At 36.8% G+C, this 22,677-nt stretch overlaps 1 protein-coding gene across 1 annotated transcript; it reads right to left on the bottom strand.

Moving 5' to 3' along the window:
* Positions 1-1,190: 1,190 nt before the first annotated feature.
* Positions 1,191-21,405, bottom strand: LOC146145749 (uncharacterized). Its single transcript, XM_083389631.1, has 9 exons — positions 19,216-21,405; positions 13,177-13,350; positions 9,547-9,679; positions 7,189-7,320; positions 6,146-6,228; positions 5,331-5,461; positions 4,245-4,352; positions 3,359-3,494; positions 1,191-2,489 (listed from the first exon to the last, which is right to left on the bottom strand). The coding sequence occupies exons 1-9, from the start codon at positions 19,251-19,253 to the stop codon at positions 2,327-2,329; spliced, it is 1,098 nt and encodes a 365-aa protein (XP_083245757.1). The 5' UTR covers positions 19,254-21,405; the 3' UTR covers positions 1,191-2,326.
* Between the last annotated feature and the right edge of the window lie 1,272 nt (positions 21,406-22,677).

The raw sequence follows: 22,677 nt of genomic DNA, 5'->3' as shown, positions 1-22,677 counted from the left end.
GGTTAAACAAAAAATAAAAAAACTCTTAACCATGATTCATGGTCCATAAGTGACCATGTAATCACTACGTTTTTATGTTTTTTAATGTGTGTGTGGGTTTGTCCAAGTCGCGTTTTATAGTCGCTAATAAAAAAACAATGCTGTAAAAAAAAATATCCAGCTCCAAAAGTGAGATATGGCTGACTGGTGGAACATTACAACAATTTTGTTGGTCAGTCAATGCGTTATGGTGCCTAGCTTTTATTTAATCAGAGCTCGGCTAAATAACAAAACAATAAAGTAGGTCACAACCAGCTACACACAATTCAAAAACGCGAGCGAACAAGGTTAAAAACGATTAAGCTGTAGCCTCTGAATAGAATGTAAAACTCAACAAAATTATCGCAATTGGCCGTAGCTGTTTTTTATGCAAAGGCCTTTCTGTACCGTTTAACACTGTTTTGTCAAGCATACAACGTTAAAAATACGAAGAGGTGCCGCTTAATCACTACCAGTAGCCTACATATATTGTTGTGATATCCCTCTGTAATTGGTTTGCGAAAGACGATTAAAAAAGTGATAAAAAATTGACATTAAAAAAAAGTAATGTTACGGATACAGTGGCGGCGGGGTAACTGCTTTGGTATTTACGAATTAAGCAATGTGTCAGCTCAACTTGTGATAATAAAACTGCTGGAGACCTACTGTCGTTGTCCCGGCGTCTTTTTGATTTTGATGCCTCCCCACAATAAGGGTATAACACGTTAAAGTAGACGATCTGTGTGGAAGGGCTACTAATCGACTGCCTTGATATTCTATTAGGCTTGCTGCATTGTTAGAACAGTGTTATCGTCTAATTAAAAGCAATGCTGTGTTATGGGTCTGAAACGGACCTTTCCGTGGTTAAACGTACTATGAGACGTAATAATAGACTTTAACACATCACCGATTGATAGTAAAAGTTGGTATGATAATTTTTAAGAGTATTTCGACGACGCTCGCCCATTATTTTGTCTTTTGCTCTCATTAAAAGAGAGTCATTGTTTTAGTCTTTCTCACAAAATGACTTTTTCTAATTGAGAGTCTTGTCTCGTTGGAGACAAAAAACCTTCTTTCTTGGTTTCTTAACTAACTGATAAATCTCGACAAATATATATTGAGATAAGTTATGAGGTTACCTGACGTAACTTTGTGGCTTCATCCTTTAAAATTTCAATCATTTTGTGAGGCTAATTGTCTTGTTTCTGTTTTACATTTATTTCTTTCAAATAAACCACCGTGAAGATTGGTTGAAAAAAATAGCGAATTTCAATAAAATTGGCAATTTTATTTATTTATTGAACAGATGGCGACGTTCCGTTTTCTAACCAACAGTTTTAATTGATTTGTACGAATTTCCGCTTCGCAAAGTACATTTCAGAGTAGTTCAAACAACTTATCTAATTTCGGTCTGTAAACCGACGGACTAATTTCAAAAATTAAAAAGAATTGAAAACTGTACCACGCTGCAAGCACTACACGATGCTTGTTTTGACAAAAATCAGGTCTCACTTCATAAATTTTTAAAAACATGTTCGCTCAATCTTATATTAATGGAAAACATGTGTAGGCTATGAACGTTACTCAAAAAGCAAGGCTGTGAATGAAGAACAGCCGATACTAAAGTAGGCTGTTGTTTGATGTATAATAGTCACAAGTACGGTTTATAAAAAACGGGTCAAGCATTCCTAACAATAAAAAAAACGGGCTAACATTCCTAACAAGGGTACTTTTTCGAAAAAAAAAACAAGATTCCCCTTATTTTTAAGGTTTAAAGCAGGATTTGAGACTCATGAGTCGCCGTGTCGTTTTATTTTGCTGGAGCCGGACTCGGGACTCATGACTCGACTATAAGACCACGTAGGACCACCCGAAACCGCATTACCAAATTTCGAAAACTGATATGGCCCAAACATTAAATTGTAAAAGTGCAATATTTTCCAACCAAGTTGTGTTGGTGGGATGAATTATATGTCACTCCTACGAGTGGATTGCTGGATATCCACCTTATTTTCGCTGCTTAAGTAAATTCAGGTTGTGGAGTCTGAGCCGGCCTCTCGACCCGACAAAATCGCACATTTGGCCGGAGACGCACTATAGGGACTTGGCGCATTTTGAACCGACTCCGCAGCCCTGGTTTACAGGCAAACTTCAAGTTAGGTAAAACATTGTCGACGCAAGCAGGCACTAAGCCAGTCTATTTGGGAGCTTTGTATACACTGTTAGCTCTTTGCTTTAGGCAAATTTGTTTAAAAAAGATCTACACGCGCTGATCGGATGTCTGTAGGTATCGTGCTTTGCTCGAATTCTACAACAGGGACGAATGGGGTTGTGGGGTTGCGGTTGTAGCGCTGCTGTTGGCAGTCCTTGCGTTGGGTAGGAGGGCCATCGTGGTGCGACTTTTCGGGGTCGACTTTCTGCACGGTTTCGTGATAACGAGGAAGAATTCCTGAGTCTCCTGCCACATTTTTCTGCAGACAGAATGGAAAGCAACATTAGAAACCATTGTGATTCTCATCCGTATTCACACAAGTACATCGATTGGAAACTTTGTACGTTAACAACTCATCCATCGAATTCTTTACGTATATGAAAGAGCTAATGAAAGAACTTTAAAAAAATAGGTCATTTCGGCATACACCCTTTAGCAAGGTTTCAAGTTTATAAAAAAAATGTTTCCCGGGCTTCAAAAATCTTTGTCCGGCAATTGATGTTGAACTTTTTCACCTGGGTCAAACACAATTTGTGGCGATGTTGCATAGTGTTTTAAGTTTTTATTAACATCGGGGCAAATCCAACAACGTTCAAAAGTAAATCTCCCTTGGTAAACGTTCCACCACTCTCTGGTTAGCCGTATTGTAAATTTTGAAATGACTTAAGTTCAAGTCAAGTCCTTTGCAAAAAAACACCCCAAGTCTTCATCCAAGTCTTTAGTTGTCCAAGTCAAGTATTAGTCATTATGAAAGCAAGTTAACTTCAAGTCAAGTTATTGGCATGAAGATAAAACGCCAAACTATTAATAGTGGTAACCTCGACCAATAATAAGAATTACCTTAACTAAAAATTACGTTAATCTAACATAGCAAGCAAATATTTTATGTGCAAAATTTAATAAATAAATTAATTTTATTAAAAAATATTGAATAAAAACACCTAATTTTAACCCAAGTCATTTGACACAATGATTTAATCATTTGTTTCAAAGACTTAAGTCAAGTCAACTCTTTAAAATCAGTGACTTAAGCGCAGTTAAGCCAAGTCAAGTCAAGCCGTTGATTGAAGTCGTTACAACCATACTGGTTGGCCACAACATTTTCTCTTTGCTATATATTTGTCACACCTTGATGCAAGGTTGTAGAAAACTGGATTGAGACATTCGCTGATGCGCAGGCACAAATACTCGAACATGAAGAGCCACGTCTTCACTTTAATAGAAGCGATGCTCTCTCCAATTGAAAACTTGGCCATGTATACAACTGCAAGCCAATAACAGGTTAAAGATATAACAATTAACGAAAAAAACAATCAATTTAAGCATTAGTTGAAGTCTGACTGCATTTCAGTGCCTTTTCGCCAAAGATCTTTGGTGTCGTATGCTTGCCCAAAATCAGGCCAGTGATGTCATTTGGCGCAAAATATTGCCGGCCTAGTGTATTTACAACCAAAAATAGGGGTTTGGGGAAAATATAATATAATCCTATTTGGCATAGCATTTGGCTGAAATTAATTTGGGCATGAATCTTATTTGGTGGCCACAAATTGTTGAATGCGGTCAGGGGTTGAACGAAGTAGAACTAAATTGCTTTTAAAGTGCGTTATACATTTTGGTGTAGTTTGACCCTGTCGATATAACGGTATGTTTTACTATTATACGTAGCAAGGTAACATTTAAAAAACAAAAATGAAGGCTGTAAATCGAGTTATATAAGGATATTATTTGATTAAGTTAGCCTGCAGACAAATTTATTTCAAATAAATTATTCATTGCGTTAAATTCTCTAAATTGGCTCGTGTTTAAGTTTTTTTTAGTTTTTGGTTTTTCGAACCTTGAGAAAAACTCAAATAACAAATAAAATAAATTTGACACCATGACTTAAGTCCAAATCAAATCATTTGTCAAAAATACTGAAGTCCGGTCATTTTGCTGAAACGAATTAATCGACCTAAGTCATTAGAACACTGTTCATTAAAACCAGGCAATACACGATTATAGATAAAGCACCTACTGGCAATTGGTAAGTAACCGAGATAAAAGGAGCCGACAACCAGAGCGATCTGGACAATCGCTCGATTTTCTCTTTTCGTTCGACGAACCTCTTGCGCCTCGTGTTGACCTGGTGAACAAAAACAATAAAAAAAAATAATCTGAATGTCAAGCACTTGTCCGCGAGGGAAACGACCAGAGCAGGTGTTCTTAAACTGGGGTCCATGCACCCCTTAGGGCTCCGTGAACTAGTTTTAGGGGGTCCATTAAGGCCTTATTGAAATATTAGTGTATATATAAGAAGTAATCAATTTATCAGAGAGAACAGTTTAATTAAAAATAAAACGTTTTTGCCCTGAATGCATTAGGACTCCATTTCACTTTCACATTGGGGATCGAAATCAGCAGACTCAGAAAGTCTATTTGTATATTGTGACGTAAATTTTGACGTCATTTTTGAATTTTTTACCTAATACGTGGTCCACGCCAGGCCCCAAAAAATTGAGGGTCCGCGGTAAAAAAGTTTGATGACCCCCTTTGTAGTGGTGTTTCGCAAACGTTTTTGCCTGCTGGCGGCCTGGCGCATACCTATAACTGTTTCCATCTTTTTCTTTCTTAAAATTTAGCCAACCCTAGGCCTATTTATTTCAAAACAAGTGGAATAGAAAATAATTTGCTTTACAATAAAATTGGAAGTGCACTTATTAACATGGTTGATCGTCCCACAGTGATACAATTGCATGGTACTTGTTGCTTTATTTACGACACTAATGTGCGGTGGAGAAATGACTTGTTAAAACATAATTGATAGCAGTATTTGTTTAATTGTAAATCTGCAAAACAGGTGGCAATGTTTAATGACAAGTTGTATTGACATCTTGACAAGCTTTTCACCTTCATCAAGTCATAGTAAAACGCTCCCTTAAAATTTACATCATTTTATTTTACAAAAGCTGAAAAGATTCATACAAAGCAATTAAAAAAATTTCGCATCGAATGGGAAAAAATCACATCTATTTACTTCACACAAGCTGTTGATAACTCTACGTAAACAACATTCCGGACTTCAAGTACATTATCACGGATTAGTAGAAAGCTGGCGAAATACCGTTGTTGGAAGTTCGATTCCTTCTTCGTCTGACAATTTCCAGCATGGTTGCCAACGAACATAGGGTAACGAACCCGGCAAGAACGATTACAGAAACCATGTAAAACGACGCAATTTCTTTGCCCATCGAGCTGAAATAACAACATGCTTGTGGAGTACTTTGTAAATCGAAATTCTCAAGATTCGAAACAAAAAAATTATAAAAAAACTCCAGAAGTGCTGAGTTGTATTCTTTCTTTATCGACAGAATTTGAATAAAATTCGGCGAAACTCCGATATATTGGCTTTACGGCGACCTTTTCCTAAAGTAGTGGTTCTCAACCAATAGCGTCAACTAAAATTGCGTTGCCGTTTGATTTGGCTGGGTCGCCGACTGCCGTAGTTCATGTGGTTTGGTTGAAAAAGGATTAGTTTTTAGCAAAAACAAAATTTGAGAAAACTGTAATACAAGTTCGAAGACATGGCTCATTTTAATTAAATTCCGATTTATTTATGCTAATATCTTATGGTTTGCTCACTTACAAAAAGTTCAGTCAAGAGAATTGGGTCGACAAAGTTTCGCTGTTAAACTCAAGCTCAGTATTTTGAGTCTCCACAAAATAAGTTTGGAAACACTGCCCTTGATTAATTTTGGATTCTTTAAAGTTCACCTTCGTCAAAAAAGTATTATATAATTGGCGGCACAAAATTTGCACTGAGCTTATGAAGCCCTGCCGCCATATATTGTTTGGATCTGTCTTCGAAGGACATGTATGCCGACTGAATACTTCAGTAAATTAATCCTAATTTTTTTAATATAGGCTTACGGTACTTACGTTTTTATTAGCCCGAACATTTGCATCGTCATCACCGTTCCGACTGAAAGCATTGCGAGGCACCAGGAAATAAAAGCAAATATCTGTTGATAAACTGAACATGTTAAACTTCAATTCAAGTTCGGTTCACGTTAATTGTTAAACAAAAACCTGAGATACTAAAGCAAAAACGAAAAATATTGTAATTAGCATACGTCAATACCTATGTGTTGTTGGATGCGGTAATGTCATGAGCTATAAATGGTGCAAATACAACAAGATTAAACATAATACATTTTCCGTCAAACTGCCCAGAGATGTCTGATGATAATCGATTGCAGGCGATACCCCGCACGTCAAGTGGTTATTTTCATAAGGTATTGCTACTCACTTATTGTATGGTTGGCTTGTTTAATTTATTGCAGCCCAGAAGGTTGCAGAGTACGCCTAGAGATAACGAAGGTAGATCAGAGGTGACTGTTCTGGCCTGGCCGAAAAACTAAGGCGATCTCTCTCGAAGAGAGTAAGTACAATTATATAATCAGGTACAATTAGAAAGACACTTACTACAAATCAAATGCAATGTGTTTTGGCAGATATGGCTAGCGCTAGACAAAGGTAAAGACATAGAATCATTACAACCCCATTTGGCTTTTGATCGGATGTTATGTTTAGCCAAAAATATCAGCTATTTGTATCTTAACACTTGGTATCAGACATCCCTATAGGTCAGTGTTTCTCAACCTTTTTTTCACGGCGACCCTAATCCTGAACGAAGTTATAACAGCTAAGCTTTGGCAACCCAATTCTGTTCACTGATGTTTTTGTAAGCTAAAGTTATAAAACACACAAATACGACAGTAGCATAATGAAGTTCAAATCAAAATAAAATGGGACATCTCTTTTTTCTAAAGTAATAGAGAAACCTTTGCGCAGAACTAATCTCAATAAATCTAAGGATAGAAAACTACTGCAACCAAATTAAGCGTCGACCCCATTTCGGGTCGCGACCCATAGGTTGAGAAACACTGCTATAGGTGAACTCCTCACTCCACACAACGTACCTTGACATGCAACGGTTGAACTCTGCGAAACAACATCGGCCACATAATTGACACGAAGCGAATGAAAGCGAAAAAGCTGATATGCAAACAGGTTACCACCGACGTTCCAAAGGCGCCGATGAAAAAACTGACCTGCAAAGTAAAACAAACTAGGTTTTAAATATGGTGGGCCAGCAATTCGACTTTAAAAGTTTGATATTTGGCATGGCATAATTAGATATTTAGGTTTTGTCTATTGGAAAAGAGTTTTCTAAACTTGGGGCCACGCTGCAAGTTTTACGGGTTGCCAGTTGGTCAACGTCAATTTCAAAGAGCATGGTATATACGTAAAAGATTGTGGTGACTTACTTTTTGTAGATATTTTCAGACATTATAATCAATAAAAAGCGCAATCCCTCTGCGATACTTCAGCTAATGGGTATTAATAACTGTTAGGTTTATCACTGTGGTGAATGGTGCAGAAGATTTTTTTAAAATAAAAAAAAAGGTCTAACTGAAAAGGTCGACGCATCTAAAAGTTTTTAAAGCCCTGTTTATATGTGCATTATCAGTTTTAAACGAATCAGTGTTGCATTCTCAATGCGAAAATCTTTTTAAATCGCAGCAAAATATCCTACCGTTAATATCCAGTAATTACTCGGTCACTGTTTAATTTATTATCATTGAAGGACAGGGCGGTTTAAACTTTCTCACTCAAACTGTGTAACAATAAAACTGTGATTGTTACACCAATCATTTCGCACAAGGATAAAAGCAGGGAGCCATTATAGGGGATAACCGAAATCAATCGACCAATCAACCCTAGACTTAGGAAAAATCTATCCTGCGGTGAGATTCGAACTCGCGACCTCGGCCGTTCGGGAATCGTCGCTCTGCCAACTAAGCTATACTCATTACACAGGCTCAAACGGGAGCGAGTCGAGAAACAAAGAACCATTGTCTGCTGCATCAGTTGGTAGAGCGACGTTCCGCGTTTGATCGAAGGTCGTGAGTTCGAACATCGCTGCAGGCTAGTTGTTTTCCAGCTTGCCCTACTTTAATCATTAATCGACAGATTCGGTGAGTCTGCGATGGCTTTTCGGGGTATTATTACATGAACACTGAGACGATCATACGTAAGAACAAAACTATGAGATAACTGGCGAATATCCACCTCAGTTTTAATTCGTTACTGATATATTTCGTTCCGTGTTTCCATACGGTTCAAAAGACCATATTTAAACTTTACTTGTCGGCAAATCAACTTCTCTATAATACATTTTACATTCGTTTTGACTAATGTGTCCCGGTAATTTGGACATATTTGCGAGATTAGACTTATCACTTGTTCGCACAATAGTTACGGGGTCGTCAACGGGGATGGGTCCAAAGGGTTCTTCCAGGTAATGTCCCCCTCTATAGTTGTAATTATTTTGCCCTGAAGAAGATCGCCCGAATAGCTGGTCGAAACGTCGGTAGTTTAATAATATTTTGCCGGAAGAACAATTTTACAATTGAGACTCTGTTGAGCAAAAACACTTAGGGGTTGCGCATGATAACATGTTTTCCGCAGTCAACACTCCCCGGATGTCAATATATAGATCCGCGTAAAAATTCCTGGCGTGTTCTCCGGCAACCGCGTACTCTAAAAAAATACGGGACGGGAGAAGGTCAACATCTCGCATCCGATTTCGGGCGTCTGTTGCAAAACGAAGTGCGCCGCTTTTAGATCACCTGACAAGTTGGTTTTCCCAGGATATTAGGCTAAATTTGCTTTTAGTGCTAAGAAGTTTCATTACCTCATATCAATTTGGTATCTGATCGGCACCGATATAATCCTAGTATCGGAAGAGCACCGATTCTACCACTTGGCATCGGGTATTGGCTTCTAACCGTATGTCGGTAATCAGCAACCAAGCGCAGGGTTCGTTAACTGGGGTCCATGGGCCCTCTTGTGGTACATGGACTAGTTTTAGGTGGTCAATGCCTAATTGTAATATTAGGCTAGTGTATTATTTCATAAAGGAAAAAAATTGAATAAAAGTATATTGATTTTAAAAACGCTGCACATGTAATGCCTTCTCCTTGAATGAATGTAGACTTTATTTCAATTTTACACATTTTGGACCAAAAACGAAGGTTTCTTAGTTTTACTTGTTTTATGACGTCAATTCTTACGTCATCTCAATATTTACTCAAACCAAAATACTGTTTTAGGGGTCCGCGTTAAAAAAATTTAAAAAATCCCTGGCCTAGAGACATACATCATGAAAGTATTTCACAAACGATATTTTTATATATTATTTATCAACAATGATGCCACAACATATTATTGAAATTATAGAAAAGCACATAAACGTTCTTTTACAGAAAACTCACGTAAAATATTATGATGTTAAGGTAGTCTCCCTGTAAATGACCGGCAAGGATTCCGTAGACGAATATGCAGCTGAGAAGGGCGGACATCATGTCTGACACGCACAGACTGAGTAAGATCTCGTTGATTGAAGACCTGAAACATGCAGTCTGACATATGAGATGGTACTGCTGACTGGCTAAGGGTTATTTCTCACCTTTTTTATGCATGTTTTTTTTGGTAGTTTTCATTCATTTACCCCTCTGATGTGCAGTCACAACATTAAGTAACCTATCCCATAAATTTACATTTGGTATTTTGTAAGTTTGTTTTTATAAAACTTCTAAAATATGTTTGGTTGCTCTTTAAAAGGCCTAATTTACAATATTTGGTGAAGCTAGTTGAAACACTTGCGATCTCTTAAAACTACTTAGCGGTCACCCAAACCAAACCTTAAAAAAAAACCTTAGCTAGAGACAGTACAACCCTTTGTAAGGATCTATAGCCTAGTATTTGGAACAGTCAGAAATAGTATTTTGAAACTAAAATTGACAAATGCCTCGAATAAGTGATCGTTTGTTACCTTGGTAGTGCGGTTTAGTTTAAACGGGAATTTTTTAATGTGTCACAACTTTTTTTCTTTTTTTGCTCTTTAAGTTGGTTTTCCAATATTTCACTCATAGTTGCGAGCTTTAATACCACAGACTGCCCTCAACGACCTAACAACATTTTGAAAATTTTGTTAGAGCATTTCGGAATTCGATTACAGCATATGGGAAGCCGTTTGGTAACTCAAATTTTGTCACGCGTTAAGCATTTGGGCTGTTTTGATTAGATTAACTAGAGGTGCGAATTAAAATATACGAAATAAAGTTTTCTATGGTTTTAAAAGCAAACTGTCTTTTCATTTTATTTTTCCTAAGAATACTGAAACACACTAGAGTACAATAAAAAAACGTATAGTTATAATAATTATTTGAAACGAATTGAAAAAATGTTTTCAGAGGGTGTGTTTAAACACCTTTGCTTTACCCTACTTTTAAAATAGGGTTAATTTGTTTTTAAAGGTAAATGGTGTTTTCTTGTTTTGCAGTGTTGTAACCAAGTCATTTTGAAATGACTTGAGCCTAAGTTTGTTAAAAAAAAATTCAACTCAAGTCCCAGTCAAGTCACTATTACAGCACGTCAAATTACTGACGTTAAAATGAAACGATTAACTAATAATTTTGGAAAATTTGTCCGTTTATGAACAAAAGTTTAACTAAAAAACATGAAAAAATAATATATAGCAATCTTATCGTTTTACGAAATATATTTAGGACTAAAAGCTCAATTTATTAATAAAATGTGAAAAAACTAATTCAACCTAAGCCATTAGACTAAAAGACTTAAAGTCCAATTCAAGTCATTTGTCCGAAATACTTAAGTCCAGTCAACGACTTAAGTTAATCAAGTGATTTAAAAACAGTTACTTAAGTGCACTTAAGTCATTACAACACTGAGGGTCTAAACGAGAAATTTTGGGTTACTCCCAGTAACCCTTCTAGTTGTATCCGAATTTCATATGGCGAGAAATAATTTCCATCATGACGAAATTAAAAGTCATAAACTTTCCATTACGAACTTTCGGGTTCCAAAATTGCGGCGCGTTAACTAAAAGGCCATGAATCGATGCGAAACTCTGGGCCATAACCTATCGTATGTGTAGTGGAGAGGCTTTTCATGTCAAACCATTGGCATACGCTTGGATAGTTCGTTATACTGACAGCGGAATGACGTCATAAATATGGTGCAACGCTTTTGTGACAGGCAAAAGGTTGTGGCTGTACGGCGTCACATAAGGGAATTGAAAAACTTTAGAAAAATCGATATTTCGTTCCACGTTTTTGCGTAAACTGCGCCAAAAATTTTCCCCTAAATTACACGTTTTATGTATTCAAGCCCCATATAAAACTTTAAAACTGCAACCACGATAAGTAGACTTTAACCGCTTAAGCTTTACGGGTCTAATAAAACCCTGCTAATAACCGCAATGTCCACTGTCCAAAGTGCTGAATGATTAATGAGATGAAACGAAGACAGCAAAATACTTAAATACTTTAGTCGGTGTAAGTAAGGCATGTCTTTCTAATCCTAGACAAATTAGGCTTATCGATCACTTGTCTTTTATAAAAATAAAGAACACAAAGCCAAACGAACGAGTGAAAAGCCATCTGGTTCCCTAAGAGAATTCCAGTTTGAACAATTTCTTTATTTCCAGTCTGATTGTTTGACCAATTTTACTGTACAAATGTAGGACTGGTTTGGGATTATTGGAACGTAATTTGAAGTAGAACCCACGGTTTATAATTCTCATAGACGGATATAAAACGCTTTTTGAGGCTTCAAAGCGTTTATTTGAATTAAACTGTGATCGTTAGAAAACCAATGTTTTCAAATTATACACCAATATTTCAATTAGGCTTTCATGGTCCCCCTAAGACTAGTCAGCTGACCCAAATATCAGCTCATTTGTTCTATGGGATTAAACTAAATCGTGAAAATTCGCCTTACCGACCATCCTGCTTTCGGCGCTTAACTCGTCTTCCAAAGTTAGCAAAAAAGTAAAAAAAAACGGCCATTAGAATAAAGATATTCTTATCAGTCGCTTTCGGTTCGCTTTGATTTACGTCATTTGGACAAAAATGACGGTAGGAGTGTAGGTCGTACTGAAAACATTGTAGTAATGAAATAAGTCAATCAAACTACTTCAATTGAGTCAATCGATTGACTTAAATGCACTTAATTTACTGTTTTTAATGACCGGACCAGTATTTTTTGTAAAGCTACTTTACTTGACTAAAGAGTTTTGGACTAAAATTTGGACTTAAACTTAAGTCATTAATGCCAAAGACTGAGGGTAAATAAGGTGTTTCAATTGATTAATGTTTTTGGTAAATGGCGGTATTTACGAAATTTTATCAGTTTGGTTGCTATTTGTCTTGTTTTTAGTGGTTGCGGTGTGACACAATGTTCTTATGAAATTCGGTAATTTTAAATTTTAAAGCATTTTTTGTAGTTCTATTCACTTGGCCTCAACTAATTATGGCATTGACTTTGAGCGGGATTTGACTGAAAATATTTGCAAATAACTAAACTTGGACTAGCCATTCAAATTTGACATGCTTACCACACTGCTGGTTATTTTAAGAAGGATAGGTTTTCCATTTTCAAGCTTCTGTTTATTTTACGGCACTTTCCTCATACGAGCGGTTTGCAAACTGGTGATCATGGGGGTGATTGATAGGAAACACGCAATAAAACCTACAAGGCAAAGTGGACGGTCGAGTTTCTTAATAGCTAAAAAAGTAACCAAATTTTTTTTGTGTGGCTTTATCGCAAATACCCAACCAAGAACACCCACGGTCTCATTGTTCACGAAATTGGCTCGAATCGTCAAATGTCACCCGTTGGGATGTCCGATAGTATCGGTTCGGAGACGATAGCCGATACCAAGTGGAAGTATCGGTACTAGTCAGATACCACAGTGGTATAAGTGCCGATCCGATACCAAAAATTAATACAAAACTTTCACGATACTTTTTGTCCAAAATATCGGGTATCGTCATCGGAACTAAACGCCGAGTATAAGCCTTCTCTTGTCCTGTGCTCACCTGAGCTTCTTCGATCTCACGATTACGATGAGTGTGGTCAGGTTGGCCAGAACGCCGAAGAGGGCCAGTGGAACCAGAAGGTAGGCCATGGCCACTATGTGACTCACGCACATGCGCCTCCAGTGGATATATTCGGTTGCGTTCACGGGACAGCTGAGCGAGTAATTCCTAGCCCTGAAAAAATTGCAAAGTTTTGAGAAATCCTGAAATATTTGGGGCATAATGGTTAGGGCTTGTAGTAAGACGAAGTAAGAATGTCAATATTTTAATAGTTTTTAATTATTCTTTATAAAGCGTTCACGAGGCAGCTGAGCGAGTAAATCCTGGCCCTGGAAAAAATTGCATAGTTTCAAGAAATCTTGAAATCTTTGGATCTTAATGGTTGGGGGTTGTAGTAAGACGAAGTAAGAATGTCAATATTTTAAACGTTTTTAATAATTCTTGATAAAGCGTTTACGAGGCAGCTGAGCGAGTAATTCCTGGCCCTGGAAAAAATTGCATAGTTTTGAGAAATCCTCAAATCTTTGAAGCATAATGGTTGGGGCTTGTAGTAAGACGAAGTAAGAATGTCAATATTTTAAACGTTTTTAATAATTCTTTATAAAGCGTTCACGAGGCAGCTGAGCGAGTAATTCCTGGCCCTGGAAAAAATTGCATATAGTATTAAGAAATCTTGAAATCTTTGGATCTTAATGGTTGGGGGTTGTAGTAAGACGAAGTAAGAATGTCAATATTTTAAACGTTTTTAATAATTCTTTATAAAGCGTTTACGAGGCAGCTGAGCGAGTAAATCCTGGCCCTGGAAAAAATTGCATAGTTTTAAGAAATCTTGAAATCTTTGGGGCATAATGGTTGGGGCTTGTAGTAAGACGAAGTAGGAATTTCAACATTTTGAACGTTTCGAATAACTTTTTATAAAGCGTTCACGAGGCAGCTGAGCGAGTAGTTCTTGACGGTTGATAAAAATGCAAAAATAAAATCACGTATTAAACGTTTTTTTCAAATAAAATGGGGGCGCTAAATACAAAAAATGTTCTATGAAGACAGAGATGGGAATAGTACTGTGTATAGAATCTTTAGTAAACAACAGAAATAGTAAAGCATGGCGCCAGGAACTTGTAAATTACAGGAAATTGAATGCTAATTCAAAGCTAATAAAACACTGTTAAAACGTTTATTTGAAAAAGTTTTAAAACTTTGCGTGGGTGGCATTTATAATTCACTACAAATCGAATGTAAATATATTTGTTTTACATGAGTCGGACTCGGGACTCGAGCAAGACTACGTAAAACTACCCGAGTCCCGCGTAAGTAAATAATGCAAAGTTCTGAGAAATCGTAAAAAGGTTCGATAAGCAATTTATCTTTTGAGCTTAACGGTTGGAAGATGCAGTAAGATTTAGTAAGAAAATAGCTCATACAGAAATCAAAGCTCATACAGAAGTAGGTATCATTTTAAACGTTTTGAATAACTCTTTATTTATTTTCAACAGATGCAACAGATCTTGGTCTAAATTTGCTGAATGAAATTTATCTTGTTTTTGTTGTTTTTTCGCTGTCACTTTCATGGCATACGCGTATATTATTATTCAAAAAGAAAAAGATGTGCTAAGTTGTTAAACGTTAAACTCTATTTGCATGGTTCGTGCTGTCAAAATTTTCCGAATTTGGGCGGTAACAATATGGTCTGTTTTTATAGGTCGAAAAACTATTACGTTATATGCTGCGCAGGGTTGGATACTGAGAGGACTGCAAAAGTCAAGGATGTGACGTCGAAATATATCTTGGAAAATATCCGCGATCGACCCACAAAAATTGAAATTGAAAGGTTTGAAAGGGTCCCAAAGAAATGCCAAAAAACTCACGGTGCACGTCATACAAACAAAGAAAAAAACCAACGCCCGTCTTAAACTTGGTTTAAAGAATAATTTACAGTACCCGTTAAATGTAAATGTCCATTGGAAATTAAATAAACAGTTTCCACAGTTCTCTTGATTCTTCCAAAATTCCTATGTGTATTTGTTACGTATACTGAAGAAAGTATATACACATGTCTGTAGCCTACACCAGTGCTCTTCAACTGGTGTGCACGGTCCACCCTAGGGTGCATCAAAATTCGCATAGGGTGCACCAGTACGAAAAGGTATACAAAGGGTTCATCACAAACTTTAAAGAACCATTAATACTTGACTTCTCAAGTTTGTTTGAATGCTATTTTAAGACATGTAATTGTACCCGCAAGCATCCTGCAGACATATTCGAACTCTCACCGACAGTGTGTAAAACTTCGGCAGCGCCGCTCGGTTTAATTAACATGATGGTATTAGTACGCATAATAATTTTCATATTGCTTTTTACCCAAGTTTACCTTTTAAATAAACAGGGTGCATGAGCTCGTCACAACACCTTTGAGGGTTCACCAAACCAAAAATAAGTTGAAGAGAATTGGCCTTGAAGTGTAGCCTTTGTGGTGTCTTAGTGTCATCCCATTTTGATGTTATCACATTTATTTCGGGTAAAATTCTATCTTAGTATCGTTATAAACGATTTACGAAGTTTAATTAAAATTTGCACGGCCCGCTCTGGCAAGCACAGCTTGTCTTTTCAATTATTAATGGATTTTTCGCGACACTTCACTGGTTGTATGCGTCAAATTCTAAGCATATTTTCTACCTTGATGGGGTGCTTCAAGGATTAATTCAAAGACTTAAACCAGCAAATTTTTTTTGGCTTGCGGCACCCTACAGAAATTATAAATAGTTCTCGGCACCCTTGCTTGTGTTTTTGCTGATTGCTTACCTGTAACTTTACAATAAACGAGATTGAAACAGCACATTAAGTGTGCAACAAGGTTTAACCGTTTAAATTTTTGGCACTTTTGTCGTACACAAAAAATTCTATCAAGAAGATTACCAATAGAGCAAAAATCGGGATCCTAAAGAATTAAGATATCCCACGGCGGCACCCTTCGTTAAAAAAGTGGCAACTTTAGGTGAGACAAAAACGATTTACAAGTGTTGTTTACCAACGTAGCCTATTAAAGGGAAAAGCTGCCATCTTAGGTCAAAAATATATCATTATTACATTTTCTATGCCGCTAAAGCCTATTTTGAGCAGACTAAATTTAATATTTTGCCGTTTTAAACAGTTACTTCGCAAAACTTCGCAATTCGTAAAGGACGTTTTAAGCGTTTTAATAAATTTAGCTATTTAAAACTCTAAAGCAGATCACTACAGCGTGTAAGCACAGCGTACACCTGCCCGAAATTGTTTAAATCTTGGAAAATAACTTAATTGCCTTTTTGTGTTGATAGCCGTGGCATTTATAAATATTTTGCATCCATAGTTTAAACGCCCAGCGTTTATTATTTGTATTTAACCAACAAAGAGAACAGTAATATGCGTTGTAAACGACAAGTGCTTTCAGTTTTGATATTTGCCTGTTCTGTTAACTGACAATCAACCCGAAGCAGCCTAATATATCCTTTACTTACAGCGTTTGTTTATTCCGCAATGGGTGCGTTGAATATCATAGACTGTCATGTTGTGGCCATTAAAAGCTGTAATATTCGATAAAATCGACATTTCTCTGTTGACAAACGTTTTGGCAGTACATCATGCCAATTATCAGTGTAGAACTTCAAGTGAAGATAAAAGCAATAAACGTTCCAATTTTACCCTGAATATGGCATGAGGTATTGCCGAAACGTTTGTAAACAGAGAAATGTCGATTTTATCGAATATTACAGCTTTATTATTCATATTGAGATTACTAACAAAACCCGTGTATTGTGTTCCATTAGTTTTACCAGATCATGATACTTTGAATCAGGGTCATTGAAGTTGACCAAACTGATCCATTTTCTCCAAGGATTGTTTATTTTTTATTTACAGTCGCGGGGCCTTAGGGAGTTTGTACCTAATTACATTATACACTGCAAATCAAATGCTTGGTCCGTAGACGTGTCCTGTATGCCACATGAAGCACATATATGCATCACAGCCAGTGTCGTAAACTAAACATAACTCACAATCTCAAGCACTTAAATGAATTTGTGGAAATCCTATTGGTTGAAACGAAATGCGGCGAGAACTTTGTTTAATGATTTTGGGTGTAAATTGAATTGGGATGTCATCATACAACATCACAAATACTATCCTTAGATAATAAAATAATAATGTTTTTTTAGAATGGCTGATTCGAACTAACATAAAATGTTTGTAATAGACGAATATGCACTTTGTTGTTTCAGGTTGGCAAAATCTAAAAGCCAATGGCCAAACACTGGACTCAATTAAGTTACAAATATTTACCGTTTAAAAAATTCAGGCAAATACAATATTACTTGTAATGCTAACTGCAATCGACTAAAAACGCACTAACATTTTGTGGAAGAACTGACTTGATGTCAATGAATGACTTAAATATCTTCTTTATTTGAATAAATTAAGCTAAATGGAAAAAAAGATATATTATTACTCGCCTATTTTCGATAAAGAAATTACTCAAGTTAGTTGCGTTCTAGTTAAGAAATAACCTGTTTTGACAACATTGACAATTTTGTGTTGACGTAAAGGTAGTTTAATAAATTCCTGGTACCTGGTTAGGAAATGTTTGGAAAAAGCAACAGTTATAACCACGCTACTATATTACAGGACATGCTGTGCGTACTTTTCTGTTTCAAAATTGTCAATTGATGGCGCTGGCAGAAAAGCCTGTTAGTAGTGGTGGTCAAGCTAGGCAGAATTTACTAAAGGCTTACATTGTGGTTAGAAGGGGTCCAATTTCGCAGCGGGAAAAGCTATATCTCCCCTGATCCGGAAATTGCTTTGGCCAGCCTGTCCTTGCTGTGCTGTGGTTGTTTCGCGTCTTACCAACCTACATTCAGGCTTTATCTTGCTATTTACAGCCTTCATGTTCTATTTACTATCAAACACAGCTTCAAACCAAGTCATTTGACTCAATCACTTAAGCCAAGTTACGTCTTTTGTTCAAATGGCTTAAGTCAAGTTAAGGCATCCTACCATAACAACTTATTAGGTCATGTCAAGTAATTTAAAAACAGTTAAATCTTTAAAAACAGACAAGTGCACCAAAATCAAATCATTGACTCAATTCCTTACAACACTAGCCCAAACTTTATAGGGCCTAGCTTATTTTTTTCGAGTTTGTACGAAAAGGGAATACTTTAAACTTGCGCAGTCATCTATTGAAGTTTTAGCCCTCGAATCAAACATTTAAAAGGCAAACATAATTGTATGCAGTGTTGTTGACTGGTGTACGTAGGCAGACTTATTGAAAAATGTACCAGTTTGTGTTACAATCTATTACAAAGCCATTGACGGCGTTTCCATGCACAATGCCTCCGTAAACACATTGAAAACATCAAGTAACGTAAATGGAAAAACAACTCGAATCACGTTATCTGCTTTAGTCTGGATTCACGACTTAAGTGATTTATACGTGGAAGCCATATAAGCAGTAACGTCAGTTATCACATGCGTAGAGTCTGTTTTTAGACATACATGCGGGTTTTCCAGCCAATAACCACTTGAAGAGCGGCGGATTCTTGTTTTATGTGTGGGGCCGTTTTTGCATGTCAGCAAATAGGAGGTGAAAAATCAAAACTGACGATTTTTATGCCAAAGCCTTTGGCATTGGCCAACAGAGTTGTACAGCGTAGTCCTTGGGGCTTATTTATTTATTTATCTGCGCATTTATGTTGAAGTCTGTACGATCCGGTACAATTACCATGCAAATCATGCACTGCCGTTTCCAACAAAAAAAAATCATGCACTGCCGTTTCCAAAAAACGTGTTTTCGGTCTAAAAATGTGAAAGTGTAATGGAGTCTACATTCAGTGCAAAGCCCTTTAATTTTTAATTAAACCCTTAATTAATTTATTTTTAAAATACACTAATTTTTCCATTAGGCCTTCATGGACCCCCTAAAAGTAGTACACAGACCTCAAAGGGGTTCATTGACCCCATTTTGAAAACCCCTACAATAAGGTTTAGGTATAAAGCAAAAAAACTCACATTTCGGCCACCATCGCCTTGGTTAAGTTCACAGCCATCTCTTATCCGACAAACAAGTTTTTTTGCATTAACAAAAATCTGCAAACAAAGAACCTAATTAATAGAATGAGATAAAATTACAGTTAGCGCGATGTAATGCAACAAATCACTCAATACTCTGATATTGCTAATATGTTATAAAGAAGTTTGATATATTTTAGTCCAAATATTTAGTGAGTATTAATAAATGCTGCAAAGATTTAAATGACAATTAATGCTACTTTGCTTGAACAACAGAGCATCTATATACGCCTCTTATACCCTACAACGGTGGTCGTCAAACTTGTTTTGTCGCGACCCAAAGAACTGGGTTCAGAGCTATTGAAGTCTACGTCATAACACTACGAAAACAGGGGAGGTTCTAAGATAGTTAATTGGGATAAGGGTATGCAAACTTTCAAGTAATCGTAAAAACATCTGTAGTTCTTAAACGAACTTCGCAAATATGCAGCTAGAACCCTGTCTAAACGCCGAAAAAAATACATTACTTTGTTTTACATTGGCAAAGCGTCCTCGAGGCCCTGTGACACACTGATGGGCCAAAGAAATATTTTTAGCTATACCCAATTTTAAAATACAGTACAGTGAGTGTTCGGCTATCACGCAGCTCTTAACCACATAATACAACTAAACTGTTAAACATAGATCGCGTCTCACTAAAATGTCTAAAAGACCCACATATAGGCCCAACAGTTTGCTACTGCCCTACAATAGTGCCAACCAGTCAGAGACAGATAGCTTCCATTCCTAGTAACATAAACGTACATTGTGTTAATCGCCAAAATCACATAATACCTGATGAAATAAATATAGGCATTATTACCTCGATTCACCCTTATTCAAACACATTCCCTCAATCAGACTTATTCTGAAGTTAGGTGCTAACAATAAGGAACACGCTCATAAACACGAACTTCTATTTATTATGGATCACGCTGTCAAATCTAATAACCTGATTGTTTAGTAGTTTGATGGGATCACAGTCAAGACTGAGATCCGCGACTTGAGCGACCTATATGTTCAACAATTTGACGACGCTCAATGATGTCTGCGCCACCTTAGAAAAAACGCAAATCGACGTAAATCCGGTATGAAAATAACTAAACGTCCAAGTTCGGCTTGCATAAAAAAGAAAAACTGCACAACATCATAAAACTGTCGCTGCAAAATCCTTCGTCTATAGACTCTTGCTTAAAGAACTGAAAAGTGTTTTACCGGCCGAATTTCTACACGTAAGAATGTCGTAAATGCTGGTAGATATGGCACTGACGTGGTACCGGTGCGCACAAAATCGTTAAAAATGACCCCAGTGCGGTTAAGGGCTTAAGAATATCTACGCTACCGGGGTGCTAAGAAAGCAAGCCGGGCTGTTTTTCAGCCGCCTTGATAAAACAAATAAAGGAAGGTAGGGCTGTTCTTGGAATTCGACGCAGGCACTGGCTGGAATTTGTAACGGCCAAAGTACATTTGTTTTTGCCAAGTTTTCTTTAGTGTTGCTTTAACCTTTACCCGGCCTAACTCTACAGCATCCCTCTGACGCATATCAATGTTTTGCGACCAGATGTTTGCATGTTCTACATTTTTTTTAATTTTTAGCAGCGTTCTTTTATATGGCCACTTAAATTCCGCATTCCTCTGGAGTCAACAGACAAATCTTTTGGCTGCCGTATTTGCATTTATGGCGACCAATAAACAAATAAGTCAGTTACCTGTGACACGAAATCGTTTTCTATAAGGTGACCACACCACACCAGATTAGCGTAAAAACTAACACAAAAAATAAAAACTCTCTTTTAAAAATTTCACTGCAGAATCTATGGAGTCTTGCCTGTCATCCAGTATAGTCTGTAACGCCGCTACCCACACTAAAAGTAAATCTGTCTAATTTGGAGCCGCAGACTTTTAACCTTAAGAACCCGCAATCTGTGCCAAGCCTACACTCTAGATGCTTTACTTGAGGTAATCCCTTTCGAGCCAATAAAGTACCTCGGGGCTTTGCGCAACTTAGGGTCACATCTTATATTAACTCACTCTGCAAAGCGAATTATGTCTGGCTAACTGCTGGTTGCTTATGCCATCTGACGGAAAAACGTGTTTACAGTTGAGCCAACAACAATAAGATCGCTCCACACATCAGTGTTGTTACGTTGTAAGCAATCTTTGTAAATAGCCGTATTTGTCTAATTCTAAATATAGATGAATCTGGCGGCACTAGATTAAAGACAAATTGTATTAAATGCTCGACAAGCTTTTTAACAACTGTCACGGTTGTGCGAAAGCTTGTCGAGAATTTAATACAATTTGTCTTTATATATTGCTACATGATTCCATGATTCGTCGGCTGTAAACAAGTCATTGTGAAATGACTGACCTCCAAGTTAAATCTTATTCAAAAATAAGTCCCTGCCCAAGTCATCAGTTACCCAAGTTAAGTCCCAGTCAGGTCATTATTATAGTAAGTAGATCTCATTCCAAATCATCGTTATAAAAAATAGAACGTTAAACGAAACTAATTGCTAAAATCAAAGGAAGATAGCATTTGCTCAACCAAAAACTAGCATAGGCTACATCGATCAAATTTTACGTGAAAACAAAATGAGATAAATAACCCAATTTTATATAAAATAAGTTTAATGGGTAATTTGACTCTAAGGCTTTTTTCCATTTCGGTCATATTTTTACAGACTTAAGTCAAACCAAGTCGTTCTACCCATAAAACTTTAGTCAAGTCAAGTCTTTTGAAAAATTTTAATTTCCCTCAGTGCACTAAAATCAAGTGAGTGGCTGTCATTAAAACACTTCTACAAACCGGTATTTTGAAAAGTACACCAAGCCGATTAGGTGCTATAGATATATAGAGCATTGATATAGGTTCGGTTTTACATGAGTGCCAAAACTGTTTTTGACGCAGAAAAGGCATGCCTAATTTTTAGTTCAATGATTTAAGCTCTGTAGCAGTGGTTCTTAACCTGACAAAAATAAAGCCAAAAAAGAAAAATTGACAATAACGGGGGGGGGGGGGGGATACCTTCTACAGTGATAAGATATGTTACGCCAATTTCATTGTTAAAAGCAATAACTCTACTATGAGCTTTTTAAATGCCTATTTTTTTAACTTACCGTACTTTGAATTCAATGTTTTGATCATTCTAGGTAGCCTATATTGACCGATTATTTGATCAACTGTCAAAGCTTTAAAGTATTAACAAAATACTTAAAAATTTCTAAGCTCAAGGGTTAACGTTTCGAAAACGTTAAAAATCATTGAAAATGAAGATTTTTTTTGTTTAGCGTTCTGTGCACTTTGCATTAAACCTATAAGTTTGTGGTGGTTCATATATAGCCTACTGTCGGTAAGAGGAAAATCAAGCAAAATGTTTTTCGCTCCAAATGTGCTTTTCTTTTTACGCCCGATGATACCAC

This window comes from Ascidiella aspersa, chromosome 5 (genome assembly GCF_963924565.1).
Source record: "Ascidiella aspersa chromosome 5, kaAscAspe10.2, whole genome shotgun sequence".
Lineage (NCBI taxonomy): Eukaryota > Metazoa > Chordata > Ascidiacea > Phlebobranchia > Ascidiidae > Ascidiella > Ascidiella aspersa.
Note: the sequence above shows the minus strand (reverse complement) of the source record. Positions and strands in the feature narration are given on the sequence as shown.

Bases quoted from the DNA above. Each gene is read 5' to 3' on its own strand.
- LOC146145749 (XM_083389631.1), bottom strand. From the start codon at position 19,253: ATGGCTGTGAACTTAACCAAGGCGATGGTGGCCGAAAT. The intron at 9,680-13,176 runs GTGAGCACAGGA...TGCATGTTTCAG, and splicing joins GTGAGATCGAAGAAGCTCAG to GTCTTCAATCAACGAGATCT. The intron at 2,490-3,358 runs GTGTGACAAATA...TTCTGTCTGCAG, and splicing joins TTCTACAACCTTGCATCAAG to AAAAATGTGGCAGGAGACTC.